The sequence below is a fragment of the Sinocyclocheilus rhinocerous genome, unplaced genomic scaffold (assembly GCF_001515625.1).
Source record: "Sinocyclocheilus rhinocerous isolate Xijiao unplaced genomic scaffold, SAMN03320098_v1.1 scaffold1534, whole genome shotgun sequence".
NCBI lineage: Eukaryota > Metazoa > Chordata > Actinopteri > Cypriniformes > Cyprinidae > Sinocyclocheilus > Sinocyclocheilus rhinocerous.
Genome location: NW_015638992.1, coordinates 622,635 through 647,215, shown reverse-complemented (window position 1 = coordinate 647,215; position 24,581 = coordinate 622,635). Strand labels below are relative to the sequence as shown.

The 24,581-nt window shown below is 37.0% G+C and overlaps 2 protein-coding genes across 3 annotated transcripts in view; both read left to right on the top strand.

Moving 5' to 3' along the window:
• LOC107750907 (ankyrin repeat domain-containing protein 12-like) overlaps nt 1-10,450 on the top strand; it is a 61,727-nt gene extending 51,277 nt beyond the window's left edge. For both annotated transcript variants that reach the window (XM_016566474.1, XM_016566473.1), the window contains 7 exons: nt 531-673; nt 1,234-1,381; nt 2,274-6,832; nt 6,934-7,032; nt 7,601-7,744; nt 8,044-8,139; nt 9,245-10,450. In XM_016566474.1, coding sequence (XP_016421960.1) covers nt 531-673; nt 1,234-1,381; nt 2,274-6,832; nt 6,934-7,032; nt 7,601-7,744; nt 8,044-8,139; nt 9,245-9,430 — 5,375 coding nt within the window. In that variant the 3' untranslated portion in view covers nt 9,431-10,450. The remainder of the gene's footprint in view (nt 1-530; nt 674-1,233; nt 1,382-2,273; nt 6,833-6,933; nt 7,033-7,600; nt 7,745-8,043; nt 8,140-9,244) is intronic.
• Nucleotides 9,438-22,539, top strand: LOC107750930 (twisted gastrulation protein homolog 1-A-like). The gene is made up of 5 exons (XM_016566510.1): nt 9,438-9,498; nt 11,299-11,414; nt 16,839-16,938; nt 19,385-19,633; nt 22,091-22,539. The coding sequence occupies exons 1-5, from the start codon at nt 9,438-9,440 to the stop codon at nt 22,270-22,272; spliced, it is 708 nt and encodes a 235-aa protein (XP_016421996.1). The 3' UTR covers nt 22,273-22,539.
• The last annotated feature ends 2,042 nt before the right edge of the window (nt 22,540-24,581 follow it).

Here is a 24,581-nt window from a genome sequence, read left to right as displayed (position 1 = left end):
ATTGCTGGTATTGTTGCTACTGTAAAACCATAAATTAATAAATTTAAGATTTGGGTATGATGGTGGCTACAATGATGATTTAGAGATGAACAAATGTTCGTCAAACAAGCCTGATGATCATATTTGATACTCATATTTGAACATGATTTTATGGATAATCAGGTAATCATAAGTTGCTTCAGTCCAGTAAGTGTTCATCTTGAAATATTAGTAAAAGGATTCTTGCATTTACTTTTTAAAAATCAGTAAAGATTTCACAGCACAAAGACAAATGAAGCATGAGCTGAAGCTGGACATTCGTGCAATTGCACTAAAAGGCCTTTACTTGCTAAAAAAAGTATAAACTACCAATCAGACGACAGAAGGCATGGAGTATATTGTGCAACAGCAAAGTTTGGATCATGTTGATCATTTAGAGGCCTTAAAATTTGCATATCAAATATGATAGTGTCTATAGGGTTAAAAGTTTTCTGTTTTTCCTTCCAGTTGTAGACTCTCATGAGCTCATATTGGTTTGTCCTTTTGTTCAGGTTGGACGCCTCTCCATGAAGCTTGTAACCTTGGTTACTATGATGTGGCGAAGGTTCTGATTGGTGCAGGAGCGGAAGTGAACACGCAGGGATTGGACGATGACACTCCGCTTCATGACGCCTCCAGCAGCGGACACAAAGATGTGAGTTTTTACTTTAAATGATGACATTTACAGCTATTGACCTACAGTACATGGATTTTAAAAGCTGATACTGATCTGTCAGTTAATATAAAGAGTTTGACTGAGTTTGTTTTTACTGATCTGAAATCATTTTAATCTAAAGGGTGAGCCTATGTGCTTTAACGTTCATTTTCTTTATTTTTTTTAATATATACATGTTAAAGCCTTTTGTTGTTTAAAAAGCATACCAAAATGCAATTTAAGTTATTTAAGTTGGTTGAGCATGCATGAATGTAGACCAGGTTTGTCCATGTTATTAGTGTGTCCAAACTAATACAATTTAATTGCAACAAATAAAAGTAACACCTAATTTATGTAATAATAAAATTAGGCATTAGACATTAATGAGGCTGTAGAGCACACTGTTTTTTTAAACGTCAGAGCGGGCACATTTATTGACTGATGAATATACTCTCAAAGTAGCCAAATATCTGTTGCAGAACTTGTAGTAATTGTGAATCTTTCTGATCATCTGATTCACCTCTGTATATTGTCTGTCATGTTTTGCCAAACCTTCATAGATTGTGAAGCTGCTCTTGCGTCATGGAGGCAATGCCTTCCAGGCCAACAAGAGAGGGGAGAGACCGGTTGATGTTGCTGACTCTCAGGAGCTTGAGCAGTTACTCAAGGGAGAGATCCCACTCTCTGAAGCAGAAGAGAGCTCTTCAGGTACGGAGAAAGTTGGCAGCAGATTTGCCAGTGCTGTTGCTTTTGGCATTTCTCTTGAACTTTTATTTTCTTTTCTTCTGGGTTAAATACAAGCTCTGTCAACATTTGCGGCATGCTGTCAGACATGCTGAGCAATCTCTGATGCAGAGTCCAAGCCAAGTCAAATCCGTTTCCTTAATACACTAGTCAACATTTGAAATGGATCAAAACCTTTCATCAAAGTTGTCCTAAACCCTAAAACCATAACGCGTTCTTGTCTTAGGACAGCTTTGAACTTTTTGATCCACTTCAAATGTTTAGTGTAGTTTTCTGCATTCTCTAGGTTAGTTTTTTAACTCTTTAGCATGAAAATGTATTTATATGCATTTTGCAGATGCTTTAATCCCATGCGACTTGCATTGGATCTTTTTTTTCTTTTTCCATTCATAATTCCTTTGGAATTGAACCCATGACCTTTTTGTTGCTAGTGCCATGCTTCTACTGTTTGAAATTAAATGAAATTAAAATTTTTACTTGCATTTTAAAGTTTTGTTTGTTTGTTTTTTGTTTTATATTTCTGTAAATGCCCACTCAACAGGAAATTTGTCTTTGTGACTGACTTAAAAGTCAAGACTTTTATCAAAACACTGTTGCAATATTAAGAGAATTTTTTCTCTTTGTGGACCTAAAGAACTGAGTCCAAGTCAAGTCTCAAGTAACTTTCTTTTGCATGCTGCTGATTACCTCACACAATAATTTGATATCTTTCACTTTATAAAGCACTTTATTTGATGAAAAAAAAAATGTTGGTTGAGCTTTGGAGTACTAGGTACTAGTTCTGGTTATGTGTTACATATGCTAATGTCATAGCGTATTATTAATTCCTTTTTTTCCATTATTTTGTATGCCACAGAATCAGAGGACCCACCTTCGGTAAATCCATCCAGTGTAGACGAGAACATGGAGTACTCCGATGCTGAAAAAGACTCTGACAGTAAATCGACCACAGTGAAGGCTTCGTCATCCATGTCAGGGCTGGATGAATATGAGTTTAAGGATGAGGAAGAGGAGGAGGACCTCAGTAAGGCACTTAATGACCGGCACATCCTACGGCGAGAGCTACGGCAAAAGGAGAAGGAGGAGAAGGAAAGGAACCACTATACTTCCAAACAAGGCAGCAAAAGTGACCAGTCGACGCCGACGTGCAAGTCTAAAAAAACAAAAGCGTCGCGTGTCTACTGCAGTTCAGATAGTTCAAGCGATGAAGCCGAGGTGCCAACAGAAAGAAGAAACTCGCCCACCAGGTCGGTCAGTGTGGATGGTCACAAAACGGATGGTAGATCAAAGAAAGAAAGCTTGACTCTCACGCCAGTGGAACAGAAAGAAAAAGGTAAACAAAAGAAAAAGAACAAGAGCCAAAGCAAAAACAAGGAGAACCAGGAAGTCCGAGAAGACGGGAAGGAGAACAGCAAGTCTCTTCTTTTTTCCTCAGCAACTGTGTCTGACAATTCTGACAAGAGCGTCAGGGAAGAGGACTCGTTCAAAATGTCATTCAGTACAAAGGATGACACATCGGTCCACCTCTTTCACCTGTCTGTAGTCAAGTCCCCAAAGCTGAACCACAGCCAAACTGACAAGCAGACAACTCCATTGAAACAGGAAAACGCTAAGACTTGTGTTTCTATCGCTGATGGATCCTGTCCAGGGGAAGGCGTCAAATACAACCACTACACGGAGTCTGACTTCTGCACAGAAGGTTCTAGCAGCAAGAGCTGCAAGCACAAGGAAAAGAGCAAACATCACCACAAAGAGCTTAACTTGGATGGAGATGACCGCAGTTGCAGTCCTTTCAAAGACAGTAGTCTAAGCAACAGTATGGACAGTTCTGAGGCTGTCTTCAGGAAGACTGACAAAGATGGGAAAGTTGTAAAAAAGCACAAGCTGAAACACAAGGAGAAGGAAAAGTATAGGAAGGAGTATGAGGCCGAGAGGAATCGCCACCGGCAAAAAGAACCACGCAAGGACGGACATAGGAACATGGAGTTTGATCGGGAGTTTTGGAAGGAGAACTTCTTCAAAAGTGATGAAAATGAAGAACTCACAGGCAAATGTGAGATGCCTGCTGGTGGATCTCCCCCGAAATCCTCAGACTCCTCGCCTGTCAAAGAGGAAAGAGGGGCATCAAAAGACAAACATTTAAGCAGTAGCAGCAGTAAGGACAGAAGGCCAAAAGAGGAGCGAGAAAAGGACAAGTCCATTAAAAAAGAGAAAAAAGAGGTGCCTCTTAAAGAGGAGCGGGGAAAGGACGGAAAAGGAGATGAAGTTGATGAATGGAGTGAGGGTCTTGGCTCTGGCCGAATTCCTGACAGCTCACTGCACAGTTCTGGAGTGAAAGAAGAAGTAGATGATAAGCCAGTCACTGGCAATTCAGCTGACCAAGATCAACTGGAGTCTCCAGAGAAGAACTCTCGAGAGAAAAACGATAAGCGACCACCAACAAAGGATCGGGAGTCTGAAAAGTCTGATAAGAAACACACAGATAAAGATAAGAAAGTCAAATCTGAGCATTTAGCTGACAAGACCGAACCTCACAACTCTACAGATCGATGGAAAGAAAAGGAAAAATTAACAAATATTTCACATTCACCCAATGATAAGAGCCATAAAGAGGGTGACAAGCTCAAAGCAATGTCTTTAATGAAAAAGTATGAAGAGAACAAGAAGAATAAGGACAAGCTTGACAAAAGAGCTGAGAAAGAGCACTCCTCTGGTGACCACAGAGACAAAGATAAAACAAGTTCTGAAAAGAAAGCCAAAGCCCCCGAGAAAACCACTGATCATGGAAAATCTGACCGCAATAAAGAAAAAGAACGGGACAAAGATTCTGACAAGAGGAAAAAAGATAAATCAAAAGAGACCACCCCCTCTTCCTCATCCTACTCCAATCTAAAGTTGTTATTGGAAGAGAAGAAAGGCTATGTTTGTGAGAACAATAAGGTTGTTTCGTCTAAATCAAAAGAAGAGGTAACCAAGCCTCCAGAGAAAGACAGGGATAGAAAAGAGCGGGACCGAGAGTCTGAAAGGCATCGAGACCGTGAGCGGGACCGACACAAGGAACAGGACAAAGATCGATCCCAGCTGAACAGGGATGGCAAAATTAGCAAGCCGAAACCAAGCGAAGTGGACTCCAAATCTAAGGTTGCACCTACTCTAAAGGATACTCGTCCCAAAGAAAAGAGGTTGGTGAATGATGACCTCATGAAGACGAGCTTTGAACGCATGCTCAGTCTCAAGGACCAGGAAATTGAACAGTGGCACAGGAAGCACTTAGAGAAAATCAAGCAGAAGGAACGTGAGCGGCTAAAGCAGCGTCCAGGAATTGACCCTGGGAAACCGAAAACTAAGGAAAAAAATAAAACATCCTCTTCGTCCAGTGAGTCTTGTCTAACCAAGGAACTGACTCGGTCAAAGAGCTCAGAAGCGCCAGATGGGCACCGCGAGAAGGTCTTGAAAGATGCCACCAGTGGAAGAACGCTCTCGCTGGATGCGAAAACCTTCGGGAAGAATGGACCAGTCATAGAAAACAATCTCAGCCGATCTCCGAGACCAGAGAGTTCAAAATCTGGCGTTATGTCAAGATCAATATCCATGATCTCTGTGGCAAGTTCAGAAGATTCCTGTCATGCAACCATACTGACACCTAGACCAACTGAATATGATTCTGACATGAACATGGACGCTTCAGATTCCCAGCCACCTTTCCTGCAGTCTTCCCTCGTTGTACAGTCCTCCAGATCACCTACTGTTCATGATAAAGATACCAGCAGTCTTCCCGAAGCGGCTCTCTGCAATCGAACACCGTTATCAAGCAGGCATGCGTCCCCATGCTTAAGGGCTATTCTGGATGAAGAAGCCAAGGTGCCACCTGCTGAAACTAGACTGACAAAAGAGTCCCAGATAATCAGTATTGCATCACAGCCAAGCAGTGAGCAAGCTGCGGTTCATCAAACCGAGATTAGCGTGCTCCCTGTTCAGGAGAATCGGAGCGGTCAAAGTCTTACTAGTGCTCTTCCAGAAAGCGAAAATCTGACTAGCAATGAAGGTGAAGGCGTCACTCCTGTTTCTCAAGTTCAGCCTTCATCACACTTGCGAGAGTCTAGTGCTAAAAACCTAAGTAGCCACACACAGGCTAACAGTGTGTTTCAGACCCATTTGCAAGAGCAGAGCAGTTCTTGCAACACTAGTAGTCAAGTAGAGCATGCAAGTCTTGGTCAGCTTGACATCCCTGGTGCCGGAATGACAGAGGGATCAAACAAGGAGTCATCACAAGTTGCATCATTTCAGTTTTCTCACACACAAAATTCATCTGAAACCAGTGCACCTTTGAATTCTAGTAGCCAGCAGTGGGAAACTGGCCCCATTTCCATTAGCGAACAGACATTGACAGCTGACTCTAGTTTGAGGCCAGAGCAAAGAGAGAAACCCTTGGTTGTTTCTGAGAACAAAGTGGAAAAGAGTGGGGAGAACATCAGCAAAACAGATTGCACTCCAAGTACATCTGTTGGTTCATGTAGATCAAGCCCTGAAGAAACTACTAAACCACTGCTGAAAACAACCAGTGTCCAAGAGGATTCAGAAAAGGTTGATGCAAGAGTGCAAGATGAAAGTACCTCAAGGTTCTCCAGTGAGCCACTGGTTACAGTTGATGCTCAACCAGAGAAACACGAGCAAGGCATTCATGCAGCTTCAGCAACAACTGTGTCTCGCTGTGCCAGTCCAGAAAGGATCCCTGAGGAGCCCATGGAGGTCTCTGAAGAGGTTTCGGACAAGAACCGAATCACAGAAACGGATGGGGCAAAAGTCTTATCCTCGGATGAAGGTGCAACAACCCAAGCGTTGTCTGAAAGCAAAGCTGACACAGAGGCATCAGACCAGCTTGCTGTTGAGGAGAAGCCTATGAAATCAGACCTTCAGGATAATGTAGAACAGGGTCAAAGCAGTGCTGCTGTTCAACCTGATCATCAAGCAGAGCCTCCCAGTGGTGAAACCTCAGGAAGTTCCTCCCCGATATCAGTCGTGGAGAGAGATTCCGATTCATCTGGGGCAAGAGCCAAAGTCCGACTCCTTGAAGAAGAAGCTGACATTCAGGCGACCCATCCAAGGAAAAGAAAGATGCCTAGGGCTTCTCCGCCGGCCCAAGTGAACCTTACGGCTCAGCAGGTCAAAGAAAAGACGCAGCAGTCTTTAGCTGCAATTGTAGATGCACTTAAGCTTGAAGAGATCCAGCCTTACCAGACCGAGAGAGCAAACCCTTATTATGAATACTTACACATTCGCAAGAAGATCGAGGAGAAGAGGAAAGTACTTTGTAGTGTCATTCCTCAAGCGCCTCAGTACTACGATGAATATGTGACATTCAATGGGTCCTATCTGCTGGATGGAAACCCTCTCAGCAAGCTCTGCATCCCAACGGTATTCTTCCATTCTGTGAAAGTAATGATTGCAACTCATTCTTGCTGATATCTAAGGGGGAAAAAAATGCTAAAAGCTTGCCAATTTGTTTGCTTTTGTAGATAACGCCACCTCCCTCACTACCTGAACCACTGAAGGAGATGTTCAAACAGCAAGAGGTGATGCGGATGAAGCTAAGACTGCAGCACAGCATCGAAAGGGTAAATGGAAACCGAGATTATATTTATTGAACATCAATCCCTAGATCAGGGTTTCCCAAACTAGCCACGGACCCCTAGGGGTTCATGATGGAACTTCAGGGGATTTGTGAGAAAATGTGTAAATAAATAAATACAAATGTAAAATTAAAAGTTAAATGTAATGATAAAATATAAAAAATTAAAAAGATAAATATTATAAAAGTTAAATGTAATGATAAAATATTAAAAATTAAAAAGATAAATATAATGATTATAATTATTATTTTACATATAAAATGTTATTAGATGTATTGTTCATAATATTTAGGTTTGATAAGCTCTTTTACAGATATATAGTTACTAAACACAAACATAAATTATGTATTATGTTGTTATATAAATATATTGAAAGTGTCTTAAATGTTATGAAAGAAACTTTTTGAGCCTGCTTAATTATATAATTATGTTTGAAAGCATCTAGGATCATATGCAGAAACATTTTTTTTTAGGTTATTTTTTTAGCTTCAACTTGCTGCATTTTGGTTGCAATTAAAATGACTTGAAATGACTGAGGCATTTGCTCTTCCAGGAAAAGCTGATTGTATCCAATGAGCAGGAGGTTTTGAGAGTTCATTACCGTGCTGCAAGAACACTAGCCAATCAGACGCTTCCATTCAGTGCCTGCACAGTCCTATTGGATGCCGAAGTATACAACATGCCCCAGGACGTCCAGGTAAGTGGCCACATTATTAGGACGTTATTTTAAATTAAAACAAGAGTATTTTCAAACTTGAGTAAACACTAACTTTCACTTGATGTATGTAAGTGTACAACAAATTTAATTTGAAAGGCTCCATTACTTTAACAGTGATCTCTCAACCAGAGGGATGAATCTTAAGTTATTTTCTGCAATCAACATCACATCAATGGAGCTTAACTTGTTTTGAATCTGGAGTGTTCTTTTAATACCTCAGAAAAATGGTTTTGCAACATATGGGTCATCTTTACTAATTTTTTTTTTTTACATTTCAGGGTGACGATGGGAAGACCTCTGTTAGAGATCGGTTCAATGCGAGGCAGTTTATGTCTTGGCTTCAGGATGTAGATGACAAGTTTGACAAGTTGAAGGTACAAAAGCAAACAGAAATATTAAATGAAATGCAACAAACAACTAGCATGTGTAGAAATGTCATGGTACAGCGGCCCCAAAAAGTATTTTTGGACACATTAGCCACACTTAAAAATACAGGAAATTATAGCAACAAGATCAGAGTTTCTGCTATTTTAATGAAGGTAAAATTATGTCCTTTTTAAGACCAAGTAAAGAAAATTTAAGCAAAATATTTAATGGAATATGGTCAATATGTTCTCTACATGTTTCTAAATGTAAATATCTTATATTAGCAACACTTCAAAGTTTCAAAATACAACGTCCAACAGACCTCTATTACTATTTAATTTATTTTTCAAAAACAATAAATAAAAAATAGTTTAACTAGCAGAAGTTTGACTAGCTCTGCTACTAACCACTAGATCACTGATCACACTGCAAAAAGTGTCAATTTTTTTGTCTTGTTTTCTAGTTCAAAAGTCTAAAATTTCTTAAAGATGCATTTACTTGATAAGCAAAATGACAAAATAAGAAGTCCTGTTTTCTTAGAAATTGATAAAGCAGTGAGTCTGTGATTAAAGTAAGAACAAATAAAAAACAACTTGGAAAACAAGTTTTCATATACCACTGACAGAGATCTGTTCTTGTTTTAAGCATAAACTCACTTAATTTTTACTTAAATTTCTTCATATGTTCAATGTGCATCTCAAGTAAATGTGTCTTCATTTAAGGATGTTTAGATATTTGTATTGGAAAGCAAAACAAAAAATACTGAGGAAGATTGTAATTATTTAATTATTTATTTCCTTAGTAGTAGTAGGAGTAATAGTATTTTGCAATGCATACCACATTTAATGCCATCACTTTTTTAAGATTTAACACTTTAAGACACAGTTGAAGACTTTCTTTTTCTGGAAGGCTAAATTAAGACTTTAAAGACCTGCAGAACCCTAGTCAGGTAATTAAATCTCAAATAAATTTGAATTTATTTGAAATAAAGATAGCTACTGCAATATTATCAGCTCACATGCCGCTTTGATATTTTGCTGTCTAATGAAATAAAATGCATACATAAGTGAACTTCAGTACCTATGACTGACTTGAATCTCTGTTTTCCCGCAGACGTGTCTCTTGATGCGTCAGCAGCACGAAGCAGCAGCGTTAAACGCCGTTCAGCGTCTGGAGTGGCAGCTGAAGCTGCAGGAATTGGATCCCGCCACTTACAAATCTACCAGCATCTTCGAGATTCCCGAATTCTACATCCCCCTCGTAGAGGTCAACGACGACTTCGACCTGACGCCGATATGACCCGCCGATGAGATACAGAGACGACGATTTAGTAGCTGTCGGGCCACGACGAGTGATGATGTCAAGACGTGAGCGTAGGACGAAAACACGAAGCACTTGACTTGGAGGTGTGCGTGCGCATGTATGTTGTGTGTTTGTGTGTCATGGTGCACATGTCGTTGACCGGACGCTTTCTAATAAAAAGTAAAAAAAAACAAGAAAAATAACACAAACGAGCGCTGCACTTCCAGGCTAACTGTCATCACTGGTTCAGTCCGTGTTCGCTGTTCTAGTTCTGGTTCCGGTCCAAACGCACTTCACCATATGGGCACCAGATTGGCTCAGATAGACTGCAGGCCTAATCTAAAACGCACTTAACCCCGAGGTCCACCATCCAGAACGGTAGGCCACGGGTCGACAGAGGAGCATCGGAAAAACCAGCCTCCAGAGGCTTAAGACCACCATCAGAAAGCGTGCGAGAGGTTTTTCTCCTCCGCTAAGAAAGAGATCTCAATCCAACATGTTTCTACAGTGAGTGTTCATAGATTATGTATAGATTGTGCTCCTCATTTTTTAACTTATTTTATACATACTGATTGTGCATTTGTAAATAGCCATGTAATTATTGTTTTTAACTTGTAAAAAATGAAAGAAAACTTGAGAGGACGGAAAAAGTTTAAGTAATAAATATTTTGATTGTAAACTTTGTTTTGTCTAATGTTTAATGGACCAAAGTTGTTTTTACATTGAAGTTCTTTGTTGTTGTTATTGATGTTCGCTTAACTCTTTAAGCATGTTTTGAAATTCTTTTTTTGTTTTTTTAAATTCCTCTTTTATCCCTTTGACATTCATCAAAGCCGGTGTTTTTTGACTTGTGATTTCTATAATGTGCATGCTTTCACAGGTTCGTCCCTTTCTGAAAAGTTGTACCGTGGTGAGGTTTACTGAAGTGGTCCTGGTTCTTTTCTGCCATCGTTGTGTCTGTTAGTAAAATCCACTTCTTGCGTGTTGTCCCTTGTGTCTTGCGCACATTTTAAAAAAAAAATGAAAAAGTTTGTTGTGGTTTCTCAATAGGAAAAAAATACCCTTACTTTTACAGTTTTAATGTGAGATCACAAGAAGACCTATTTTTTACAACGTAATGCCTTTTGAACGATGGTTCTAAAAATATGTCTATTTTAATATTTACTTGTTACATGAGGATGTACATATTTGTAATATATAATTGAATAAATTTTATTGGTTGTGAAATCAAAAAACACTTTTTTTTTTTTTTTTGCTCTCCGTTTTTGTCTAAACAGGATTCCCAGAGTCATGGACATGGAAACATTAGTCTTATAAATCTTAAAAGTCATGGAATTTACTAGTGAATATTAATGTTTCTACTCTGAGTAAGTACTCAAAGCAAAATTCTCAACTGAAATGCTCAAAAATCAGGACTATTTGGACACATTCATATGTAACTTTTTGGATACTGATGTTGTTTTGTCCAGCAGATGGCAGAGTGAACGGATTAAACCATATTAATCAACATCAAAACTATCTTTAAGAACTAATTTAGTTCAGTTTTTCTGTATGAATGTATGAATATTGCATTGTTTTGGATCTATAAAACATTATTATAATTATATTATTTATAAAATACTAATATTGATATAATTACATTTCTTAAATTATATTCTTATAATAATGATAACAAATATTATATAAATATGTTATATTAAGTTATACATATTTATACTGTATACATATATTAATATTTAATAATATTAAAAGTAATAATACTAATTATGATCATTAAAGTGAATAATAAAAATAATAATTTAGAATTTGTATTTATAACATTATTCTTATATATATTCTAATATATTATTATTATTATTGGATAGCTCTGTTCCTCTGTCCCGTCCTGATCTCTCTGTTATTCCTTCTGTCTGGACTGACCCTCATCAGCGGCTGTAACAAAGCTCTGTGTGCCAGCGACGTCAGCAAATGTCTTCTACAGGTATATCTGATGCTTATTTATCACGCCGGGTCAGTTCCCAATGTTTCCTCTCCTCTGGAATTTTTATTTTAATTGCAATTTTCATCTTTATCAACCTTTTAATAATAGACATTCATGCTGAATTCCACAAGTCATGGAAAATGTCAGGGAATTTGAAAAGTCATGGAAAATTTCTGTGTTAATGTTAGCTCTGCTCTAAAATATTTCAACAGATATGAATTGTGTTTTGAGAGTATAAAATCTGTAAATCATGATTATTCCTAAAAGTCAGTATTTAATAATGATGAATGCCTTGAAAAGTAGTGTAAAGCGACTGGTCAGAAGGTGTAGGAGCTCCAGCAGGTGTCTCATGCTCTGATACGTTTATATTTACACTAGAAGCAAATCTAATCATCATTAACAAAGATTCATTGTTTTAGGGTTAGGACTTCTTTTTTTCTGCAAAATTCCTCTTTGGTAGCTCAAGTTGGACGTGTGGAATACTGAAAAATGTTTGAAAACATTCCCAGAATGAAACATTCCTGAGTGAAACAGGAGAACGATGCATCGCTTTCCCTCATGGAATCAGAACACACACATTTTTTCAGGTTCCTGAGAGCAGAACATCATAATATTGTGCTGAAGCTCCAGTCTGAAGCTTTTTCTGTGATGTTGTGATGTTCTTCTGTCTGTTGCGCTCTCCACCGCAGAAGCGCTGTGTTTGAGAGCAGCTGGGTGTAACTCGTGTAATGCTGGATCACTTTTTCCCCTGGAGCGTAACGACGGCTCTACGCTGTGTGTGTGTGTGTGTGTTTCATGTTATTTTTGTGGCTCTTTCTGTTGTGCATTTGGCTCAGTGTTGATTTTTTATTTTAAATTTAGATGTCTGCCTATACAAAAGTATACTTGGGAAGGTCCTTTTATTTATATTATTTTATTTTTAAATTCTGCTTTCCTAAATAATTTCTATTTCTTTCTTTCTTTCTTTGGTTTTCATTTCTCTCTCTCTCTCTGCTGTGATTGGATCTGTGTTTACTCTGGTCTGTGTGTCCCGGTGAAACTGGGAGAGGAAGGGAGACAGAGACAGACAGTCGGGGGACGTGACACGTCTGTCTGGGGAGTAAACACAGTTCGTGATGTTACACGAGTAAACAGCCCGGCACACGCACCGATGAGAGACAAACCAGAGCAGATGAGGAAAACCTGCTGAAAGCATCAAAACATCGATTTTCATTTTCTGAAGACCATAGGATGCTGTGCGTTTGGTTTGTTAGGGAGTTTCTAGGATTACAAAAGTATACTTGGGAAGGTCCTTTTATTTATATTATTTTATTTTTAAATTCTGCTTTCCTAAATAATTTCTATTTCTTTCTTTCTTTCTTTGGTTTTCATTTCTCTCTCTCTCTCTGCTGTGATTGGATCTGTGTTTACTCTGGTCTGTGTGTCCCGGTGAAACTGGGAGAGGAAGGGAGACAGAGACAGACAGTCGGGGGACGTGACACGTCTGTCTGGGGAGTAAACACAGTTCGTGATGTTACACGAGTAAACAGCCCGGCACACGCACCGATGAGAGACAAACCAGAGCAGATGAGGAAAACCTGCTGAAAGCATCAAAACATCGATTTTCATTTTCTGAAGACCATAGGATGCTGTGCGTTTGGTTTGTTAGGGAGTTTCTAGGATGTTCTGAGTGGTTGCCAGGGCGTTGCTACAGTGTTTTGGGTGGTTGCTAAGTCATTTCTAGGATGTTCTGAGTGGTTGCCAGGGCGTTGCTACAGTGTTTTGGGTGGTTGCTAGGTCATTTCTAGGATGTTCTGAGTGGTTGCCAGGGCGTTGCTACAGTGTTTTGGGTGGTTGCTAGGTCATTTCTAGGATGTTCTGAGTGGTTGCCAGGGCATTGCTACAGTGTTTTGCTAGTAGAGCTGGCTGATATAGTGAAAAATATTACCACTTTTATTTTTTTCATGTCATTCAATATCAATTTTTATCTCAGTATTCATTTCATACCATTAATGGGGGAGAAAATCCTTCCACATGTTCGATAGACCTCAAGTTATTGTTAAGTAAAACTAATTTGTTAACTGAAATAAAGCTGAAATAAAATATAATATAAATATTAGATGAAAAACTAATTAATAAAAATTTGACAAATGTTATTATTATATTATTAAAGTGATTAAAATGAAATAAAATAAATGAAAGCTAAATGGAAACATTTCATTATGAAAGAACTAAATTAAGATTACTAAAATTAATATAAACATTTAAAATATAAATATAAAAGCTAATTTAATATTAATAAATACTATTATTTAGGGATGCACCGATACCGATACTGGTATCGGTATCGGGCCCGATACTGGCCTCCTGTACTCGTACTCGTACTCGTTAAAATGCCCCGATACCAAACGCCGATACCACACAGCATGTGATAAGCGCCATATTTAAACAAAGAAACACTGACAACAGACAGCAGAAAGGAGTTATGGATGTCTACTACGAAGTAATGTTGAAGGTGTCTGAATATATTTTGGTTTGACTGTATCTATTTGATAAATGAAGTTAACCAACTAACATTATACATACCCTTTTGGTTTCTGTACCCAATATTTAAAAAATTTACAAATGTAATAAAAATATAGGTATCGGCATCGGTATCGGCAAGTACCAAAAATAAAAGTATCGGTATCGGGCGAGTACTGGAAAAAGTGGTATCGGTGCATCCCTACTATTATTATTAATTCATAATCTAATATTAATTAATGATCTAATATTAATAAATACTATAATATTATACAAATAAAACTAAAAGAACTGAATGTTTACAAATAATACTGTACACAGGGCCAAATTTTGCATTTTCATTTCATTTTTCTGTATCAAAAATCTAATTAAATAAAACCATGAAACTTTTAATCAAACAATTTAATCAATATTAAAATGTAAATAAATAAAAATATAACAATTAATTTACAACAAATACATTTGAATTTTTTGGTCAAATAAGGTTCTGTATAAGTTAAAACATGGATGAAACTTGATGAATCTTGGTTGTATGATATTACTTTAAAACAAATCAATGTTATGTTTTAATAAACTGTATTATTTTTACTTTTAGAAGTACATTTCACTATAAAATATCAATGCATTTGTCATAATTGCATGTGCCTGATCATCTAGAGGATAAATGTAGAAAATTACTCAAAAGTTTATTATTGATATGATAGATTTATTTCAATATTGATTTATCACCCAACCCAAGTTGCCAGGACATTGCCAGTATGGTTTCTGGTGTGTTTTGGAACGTTGCTATGGTGTTGCTAGGTGGTTAGTTGGTTGTTATGCATGTTTCTACTGTAGGTGGTTTGAAATCTGTTGAAAGTTCCTGTGAATATTTGTGTGTGTGTGTGTGTGTGTGTGTGTGTGTGTGTGTGTAGTTACTGAAAGCTGTGGCTGTCAGTCGTGTGGCTCTAGGTGGGGCAGCTGAGGTTGTTTTAGTCACACATGAATGCTTTGTGGGGCAAGGCAGCACACGTTCGTCTGCTCAGAGCACTTTCACACTCATGCAGCACACACACACACACACACACACACACTTTCTCCTGCTCTCTGTTCTGCTGTCTCACTTGCAGCTCATAGCAAAATAACAGTTAGTTAGGGTCATCCAAAAGTACACTAAAAGAACAGTGAATGAAAGTGAATGTCAGCATCAGTGTGACAGGTTGAGCTCTGAAGAGGAAGTGAGGGCACACAGGAACCGCCAGGTGTTCACGGCCCCCGTCCGGACCCCAAAACTGCCCTTCATTTAGAGGAATGTTCTCTCTTAGTTTCAGTTTAGTGTGCTTTATTGTCATGACAAACACTGTACATTAACATCACTGAGGCATTAAATGAGCTCAAAATAAGCCAGCATGAAGTATTTTAATTCTGTTTTGTGTCATATTTCAGAGTAAAACTGTAAAAAAAAAAAAATTTGCATTGAAAAAAACAACAATTAAAGCCAGTATTTCCCATCCAAACAGGAAAATAAATTTAGATGGAAAATTTAGAGTAAAGATTACAGTACATTTGTATTTATTTATTTACTTACTTACTTGCAATTAAATTAACTGTGAGAACTGATATCAGTTGGATCATCATTAAACCTTTTCTTCTGTAATGTGTCATATTTACAAGTAAATCTGTAAAAAATAAATTATATAAAAAGAAAAAAATATTTGTAAAAACTGAACAGAAAAACTGAGTTTGAGCATTTAGATGAAAGAATATGTTAACAAATGCTTTGAATAATATATATTTTTTTATAATGACAATAGCCTTCACTGAAATCGTTTACAAAAAGACCAGGAAAAACATAATAATATTAAATAAAATTATATTAAACAATAATAAGTTTACCAATATCTTAAAATATTTAGTTAAGAATGTATTTGTGTGTATAATATTATGAAATTTATATAAAATATTAAGAACAAAATGTGTATATTTAACCAAGAATGTAGTAATTGTATTTATTAAGTGACTAGAAATGTAATAAATTAATTGTTAGAACTGATATCAGTTGGATCATAAATAACCATTTAATTGTTTTAATTTTGCATGCACTAACAGACATTATAGTCGCAGTGAAGCTTCATCTCACAGCTGGGCAGAATCAGCTCTTTTTCAGATGACCCCGTGGATTGTTTGCAGGTACAGCAGGAGTCTGTGAGGCTGTGTTTGGACAGGTTGTGCTTCAGTGTCTTGACCTAAAGTAAACTGAGCTTTTATGGCTTTTATGTAGTTTGGCTCGATGATTCTTTTAAGGAATGCATGAAAATGGCACACGCAATTCCCCAAACTAAAGAGAACTGGACAGGGATGGGGAATTGTCTGGGCTTGTTTCTTTTGGAAGTATCTGGCCCACGTGTGTTTTCAGGTATTGGCTTTTCTGTAGTCGCTTTTATGTGTTTCTATTGTAACTCTTTAGAACTTTCCGTTTTAATGACACACACACACACACACACACACACATCTGGAAATTGACCTCTTCCTCACAAATGCTGGCAAAACACGAAACGCAGAGAGCCAAATGTGTGTCTGTGTTCTGCTGTTTTCTCTGTAATTATAACTCTAAATGTGTCCCAGGTTTGGGTCAGTCTTTTTCCCCTCTCCGCTGGGGCGTTGGACGTTTTTTCCAGCGTGGAACAGTTCGCAGCTCTGTTTCTTCTCAGCCTGGTGCTTTTTCTCATGTTTAAATGTTCTTTGTCTCTTTGGGTGGTTTCCTTTTAACTCTTACAGCTGAAAGATCTTGATGTTTCCTTCAAGACTCACAGCTCTCTGTAGCACGTGTTTGGAGATCATGTTTATGTGAGCTAGACTTCCTCCACGTCATCTCATTTTCCCCCTGCATGTTTACCTTTCGTAATGTATATTTTGTGTGTGTGTGTGTGTGTGTGTGTACAGGGTCTGTGTCAGTGCCGGCCGTCGGAGGGAAACTGTTCGTGTTGTAAGGAGTGCATGCTGTGTTTGAGCTCTCTGTGGGAGGAGTGCTGCGACTGTGTCGGTGAGATTGAAATGAACAATAACTATGATTTTATTTTATTTAGTTTAGTTTAGTTTTGTTTTATATTTTATTATTATTTTTGTTATTTTTGATTAATTGGCTTATTTTAATCAATCAAAAATTAAATTAAAATTATACATTTATATATGCAAAAAATACATTATGAAACATTAAATTATAAAATAAAATAAAATATTTTTAGTTTATAGTAATGACACTTAAAACTTATAGTCTTAAAATGTTTTGATGTATACATATTCCATAATAATACATTATGTGGTTATTTATTTTATTTGATTATTTTTGAGTAATTGGTTTATTTTAATCATTAAAAAACGAAATAATTTTTTAAAATATATATATGCATAAAATACATTATGGAGGTATTTGTTTTAAATAATTTATTATTAAATTAAAAAAGGAAATATTTTTAGTTTATGGTCTTGGCTCTTAAAACTTGTAGTCTTAAAATGTTTTGTTGTATACATATTCCATAACAATACATTATGTGTTTATTTTATTTTATTTAAATTTAAATTCTAAAATAAATAGTGCCATAATGTGTATCAAAACATAAATAAACAAATATTTTTTACACATATTTTACACATCTGGTTTATGTACAATGACTGAAATAAAATAAAATAAAATGATAGAATAACAAAATAAAATAATAAATAATAATATAAAATAAAATAAATGAAACAAAATAAAAATGAAGTGATTATTATAAGAAATGCTTATTAGGATTATTAAGGGTCGTGCCAAGACTATAAACTGAAGAGCTCAGGTTGTGTTATAACAGGTTTGGCTCATTCCCAGTCCAGTGAGAGCTCTTGTAAATATTAGGACTGGTTTGTAGATGACAGGAGGCCTGGTGTACACGCCTCTGACAGCAGTATAAAGTGTGAGGTGAGCTGATCCAGATACTCTCAGCTTCAAACACAGACTCCAGGTCAGTTCAGATGAGGTTTGAAGGTACAGCCGATCAGAGTACAAAAGTTTAAACCATGTAATTCCTCAATACAAAAATTAGTAGTTTATGATGCAAAGAGGGTTGGAAAAGCAAAGCATGCTTTAGATGCCACATTCATCTGTTTTCATTCTCTATATTCGATTAATATTAATATTCTCTTCAATCATTGCAAAACCACACAGATCATAATAATGCATGAGCAGTAATAATCTAATCAACAAAGCTACTGATCAAACTTTTAATTGACAGAGGGTTTTATGACAAGATGAGAAAGATGCATTATACCTAAGACAGTCTAAAAATGAACACGATGCATGATGCATCCGTTTCTCACAACAAGCACATATCAGTTGTAGAGATCGTTCTGTTCCATACACTGGAACTGGGATGTGTGTTGTTCCTGAGGGCCGAACCTGCCATGGTTTTGGTAATCGGAAGCAGCTGTGCTGGCAGCCGCTCCGCAGATAATCTGAAACACAAGGTCTCTACAGCATTCTGCTCCTTATTAAAACCTTCATCCACCATCTGATTACCTTCCTTACCAGCAGTTTATCTCTCCAAGTGGAGCTGCTGTTGACAGTCATGTTTTATTGTCTTTAAATATGTCACAGTATTTACTTAAAAATAAAGAAATAAAGAAATACAATTTCACTAAAAATAGAAATGCACACATAAAATGTTTTATTATCATTTTAATTTTTTATTTTAGAATTGTCCTTGCTTAAATCTTAGTAATCCTAATAAATCAATTTTATTTTATTTTATTTTATTTTTGTCTTTACTCAAATCTTAATAATCCTAAAAATGTGTTCTTATAATAAGCACTTTAATTTTTTATATCATGTTCAAAATTAAATTAAAATATATAATATAATAAACTATATTAAATAAATATATTAAATAAAAAATATTTTGTGTGAAAAACAAACCATTATTGAACCTCCTTTGGTCTATGTAAAAAAAGAAGCTTGAATATTTTTCATTTATTTTATTTTATTTTATTTATTTATTTTGTTTGTTTGTTTAAAACAGTTTGTAATGACATTGGGGGTGAATAAATGATGACAAAATTATTATTTTGGGGTGAACTATTCCTTTAATAGTGATCAACATTTAAATATGATAACAAGTCAAATTAATATTATTAATAAAATAATTTACATTTACATGTAAATATTTTTAAAAAGTATAAAATTGTCACATTTCATCAAATATGAATATAAAGTAGTGTAAACATTTGCATTTACTATAAAAGTGTACAAAATTGTGACAATATGTATCCAAAAAAAGAAAAGAAAAAATAATTAAAAAATGCAAAACAATCTGCATTATTTATTGCTGTTAGTACATGTATATCAGCCAAGCAGTCTTAAAATTCTTCATTTGTAATCATGTTTGCTTTTTTTGTTGTTGCTTTTCCATCATGATGTGTGCACCGTGGTGAAGTTCTTCATTTTTTCTGTCCCACAGGAATGTGTAACCCCAGGAATTACAACGACAGTCCTGCCACCTCCAAGAGCACCGTAGAGGAGCTGTACCGCCCAATCCCGTCGCTCTTCCGTGCTCTGACCGAAGGCGACGCCCCCATTAACATGATGGTCGTGTCGTTCCCTGTCGCCGAGGAACTTTCCCACCACGAGAACCTCGTGTCTTTCCTGGAGACGCTCGACAGCCAGAGCCACAACATCTCACTGCCCAGCAGCAGCAGCGTCCATGATGGTGTGTACCGCCTGACAAATCTCTAGGAAAACATATCAAGACATGATTTTATCTTGTCTCCGAATACCAAAGATGATTAGACTTGATTATACTGTTTAAGGAAATAGTTCTGCCAAAAATTAACATTTGGTTAAACAATGAATATGCTGTTTTCCGTTCAAGGAACGTGGATGGTGTTTTATGCTGTCAAGATCCAAAAAGGACATAAAGGCAGCTTAAAAATATAATGGAATCTGAACTCGTGCACTACATTTTTGTAATTTTTGTATGGAAAATTATTATTCAACCCACTTTGATTGTGTGGGGAAAAAAGCTTGAATATGTCACCTCAAGATACATTTTTTTGTTTCACAAAAGAAAGAAAAGAGTTTGAATGAGTGGATTAGTAAATGGTTATTCGTTATTTAATAGTAGTCCAGCCATTTGGGATTTTCAGTGGCCAGTTTTTTCTTCTACTTCACACAGTACTTAATAAAATAATATAAATATACATTTAAATATAAAAAGTGAAATTATGTGTCACAATATTTACTCAGAGTTCACTAAATTTCATTTTTTATTTAGTCTTTAGTTTATAGTCTTAATATAATCTGAAATTATTGATTTTAATAATCAGTTATTCTAATAATCACTTTTGTTTACATCACATTTTGTTTTAAGTAAAAATTAAAATAACTCTTTAATAAACAAGATACCTCTATAAACTGCAGAAATACACAAATATTTTTGTGAAAATTTTTTTCTTAGCACACTTTCATTGTGTGGAAAAACAAAACTTGGATAATTTGCCTTCAGATCTCCTCTCCTCTCCTCTCCCCTCCTCTCCTCCTGTCCTCTCCTCTCCTCTCCTCTCCTCTCCTCTCCTCTCCTCTCCTCCTCTCTTCTCCTCTCCTCTCCTCTCCTCCTCTCTTCTCCTCTCCTCTCCTCTCCTCCTCTCTTCTCCTCTCCTCTCCTCTCCTCCTCTCTTCTCCTCTCCTCTCCTCTCCTCCTCTCTTCTCCTCTCCTCTCCTCTCCTCCTCTCTTCTCCTCTCCTCTCCTCTCCTCCTCTCTTCTCCTCTCCTCTCCTCTCCTCCTCTCTTCTCCTCTCCTCTCCTCTCCTCCTCTCTTCTCCTCTCCTCTCCTCTCCTCCTCTCTTCTCCTCTCCTCTCCTCTCCTCCTCTCTTCTCCTCTCCTCTCCTCTCCTCCTCTCTTCTCCTCTCCTCTCCTCTCCTCCTCTCTTCTCCTCTCCTCTCCTCTCCTCCTCTCTTCTCCTCTCCTCTCCTCTCCTCCTCTCTTCTCCTCTCCTCTCCTCTCCTCCTCTCTTCTCCTCTCCTCTCCTCTCCTCCTCTCTTCTCCTCTCCTCTCCTCTCCTCCTCTCTTCTCCTCTCCTCTCCTCTCCTCCTCTCTTCTCCTCTCCTCTCCTCTCCTCCTCTCTTCTCCTCTCCTCTCCTCTCCTCCTCTCTTCTCCTCTCCTCTCCTCTCCTCCTCTCTTCTCCTCTCCTCTCCTCTCCTCCTCTCTTCTCCTCTCCTCTCCTCTCCTCCTCTCTTCTCCTCTCCTCTCCTCTCCTCCTCTCTTCTCCTCTCCTCTCCTCTCCTCCTCTCTTCTCCTCTCCTCTCCTCTCCTCCTCTCTTCTCCTCTCCTCTCCTCTCCTCCTCTCTTCTCCTCTCCTCTCCTCTCCTCCTCTCTTCTCCTCTCCTCTCCTCTCCTCCTCTCTTCTCCTCTCCTCTCCTCTCCTCCTCTCTTCTCCTCTCCTCTCCTCTCCTCCTCTCTTCTCCTCTCCTCTCCTCTCCTCCTCTCTTCTCCTCTCCTCTCCTCTCCTCCTCTCTTCTCCTCTCCTCTCCTCTCCTCCTCTCTTCTCCTCTCCTCTCCTCTCCTCCTCTCTTCTCCTCTCCTCTCCTCTCCTCCTCTCTTCTCCTCTCCTCTCCTCTCCTCCTCTCTTCTCCTCTCCTCTCCTCTCCTCCTCTCTTCTCCTCTCCTCTCCTCTCCTCCTCTCTTCTCCTCTCCTCTCCTCTCCTCCTCTCTTCTCCTCTCCTCTCCTCTCCTCCTCTCTTCTCCTCTCCTCTCCTCTCCTCCTCTCTTCTCCTCTCCTCTCCTCTCCTCCTCTCTTCTCCTCTCCTCTCCTCTCATCATCTCGTCTTCTTTTCTTCTCTCCTCTTCTCGTCTCCTCTCTCCTCTCCTCTCATCCTCTCCTCTCATCTTCTCCTCTCCTCTCCTCTCCTTGTCTCCTCTCCTCTCATCTTCTCCTCTCCTCTCCTTGTCTCATCGTTTTCTGTCCTCTTTTTCTTCTAATTCTCCCCTTTCATCCTCTCCTCTCCTTGTTTCCTCTCCTCTCCTCTCCTCTCCTCTCCCCTCCTCTCTTCTCATCCTTTCCTCTCCTTTCATCCTCTTCTCGTCTCGTCTCGTCTTCTCTTCTCTTCTCTTCTCTTCTGTCTCTGGTTGACACGTGCTCTGCCTCTGGTTCTGCTCTCATTCCTCAGATGGCTTGTGTACGGTGGTCTACTTTGATGACTGCGTGTCCATCCGTCAGTGTAAGCAGTACTGCGAGTCGATGGGTGGATCAAAGTACCGCTGGTTTCATAACGCCTGCTGTGAGTGCATCGGCCCTGAATGTCTGGACTACGGCAGCAAAGCTGTCAAATGTATGAACTGCCTCATCTGAGAGCCCAACACTGACTTCATACACTTCATCTGCTGTTTTATTGTATAAAACACGTCTGACGATTTCTGCTCTTGTTTACAGATCTTGTTTCTTATTCTTGTCTTTTGGAAAATAAGGTCCTAATAAGGACCTTAAATAAGGTTTTTTTGTAAGTTATCGATATTGTTTGTGAATTATTACAGCAGCATGTAGAGGACATTTCTCATTCAAATCATATTCCATCTGTATATAGTTCTCATTTCGTATTCATATGTCTGGTTTCATTAATAAAAAGTAAAGTTAACTGTTGTGTTTGATTTTCAAAATATTTCACTCATGTTTAAGGTTTTGGTCGCCTGATCTGGTATTTGATGATTTGAAATGAAAAAAGATATTTAATCGGTATTTGAATAGAGTTTGATTGAAGTGTTTGAGTTAAATGTTTTTTTTTTCCCCAAATGACAAACAACATGAATTGTATTTTATTCAAAGTTGAATGAAGAGTAATCAAAATTTAGGTTAATATATACTTTACCTATATGTAAATAACAGAATGTAATATAAATAATAGAATATTCATTTAAAGTTATCTGGCCTTTAATAATGTTCTCAAAACGTTAGCACAAAAACGTTATTTGTACATTGTTTCATAGAACATCTTTCTTCTAAAATGTTTTAGTTGGACATTTGTGTAAAAAATGTTTTTAATGTTACTTGTTTTGGAATGTTCAGGGAACATTCAAAAGTAACATTTCTGTAATGTTTGCAAAATTATAAAATGGAATGTTGGCTTAACATTTGAATAACAAAGAAGAAACGTTTTTAAAACTTTAAAAAAGGACATTTAGAAAACATTCACAAAACGTTTACATAACATAATGGCAAATGTTCTTAGAACGTATGTGGTTAACTGAGCAACTTTAAAAATAGTTTGCAATTTTTCACTATTTTTTAAAACATTTAGCAATTTTACATTTCACTTTTTAAAATATATGTTTAAGCAGTAGTTTGTTTAGGGATGTTGTATTGTCTGTGCTGAACTCCCTCACCGCAGCGCTCGTCTCTGACAAACTCTGAATGTAAGTTGGCATAAATGCATGATGACAGCCAGATGTAGTCAGCATCAGTCAGACCTCATTCACAGCTGACAGGTGTGTGTGTGTGTGTGTGTGTGTGTGTGTGTGTGAGTGTGAGTGTGAGTGTGAGTGTGTGAGTGTGTGTGACCTCATAAAGACTTTATTTGTTTGCATTAAGACACACTTTTACTGTTCTTGCTTTAAAAACATTAATCATGAGTGTCATATATTTGAAGTTTCAGTAATGCTTCAAAATACAGGTTGGGTTTAAATTGCTGCTTGAGTTATTTTATGATTGAAAAGGATTAAACTGAAAATCAGTATTATAGTATCATTGAGACACTTATAGGCTACATTTTATTCATATATATATATATATATATATATATTATTTTTGTTTAGGTTTGATTTTAGTTAAAAGTTAATGATTTTATTTTTAAATATGTATATGTCATTTTCATTCATTTTCATTTCAGTTTTAGTCATTTTAATACATCAAGTTAAGCAAAATAAAAATAGGAAATGTTGCAACTAGCTGAAGTAAATGTTTTGGTATTTAATTTTATTCCAGTTAACATTTATATTATATCAAGTAATAAAAAGTTTCAGTTTAGTGTTTTCGTTTTACTTAAATACATTAACCTTGAACTGAACGAAATTATTGATGTTTTATTGTTCATTTTCATACATAATTTTTAATTTCAAAATGATCTAAAACTAATTGAGGCCTATATGCTTCATTGACTTAGAGATCTTACATTTAAATATTTTTCACTAAAGAAGGAGATCTTAAATAGTATGTTATTGAATTAGTAATATTTGCGTTTCTGAATGGTTGTAAGTGCTTTAGCACCATCTGCAGGATGATAGTGGCATTACAAACTTATAATATGCATAACAAAAGATCTCTGTACGAATAAATATAAATTAGTACAGTATATGAAAACAGTTCTTTGCTGACAAACTCACTCATGGTGAGGTCTTTAAATGGTTAAATGGATCTGCTTAGAGTTTATAATGGCTGGAAATACATTTCTTTCTCCATTAGGTGTCGCTTATTTATTTTCTGTTGTGCAATAAGAAACGTTTTTATTTTCATTTTTTTAACCACGCTTAAAAAGTGGTTAATAAATAAATAAATAAATGTTCGTGTATAAAATAAGTGAACAAAAAATATATATTTAATCTGTATTATCTAAAAACCTAGCCTGTCCTATGGAAAATTGCAGCTAAGTTTATATTGTTTCAAGGGTG

Bases quoted from the DNA above. Each gene is read 5' to 3' on its own strand.
- LOC107750930 (XM_016566510.1), top strand. From the start codon at position 9,438: ATGAGATACAGAGACGACGATTTAGTAGCTGTCGGGCCACGACGAGTG. The intron at 11,415-16,838 runs GTATATCTGATG...GTGTGTGTACAG, and splicing joins TCAGCAAATGTCTTCTACAG to GGTCTGTGTCAGTGCCGGCC. The intron at 16,939-19,384 runs GTGAGATTGAAA...TCTGTCCCACAG, and splicing joins GGAGTGCTGCGACTGTGTCG to GAATGTGTAACCCCAGGAAT.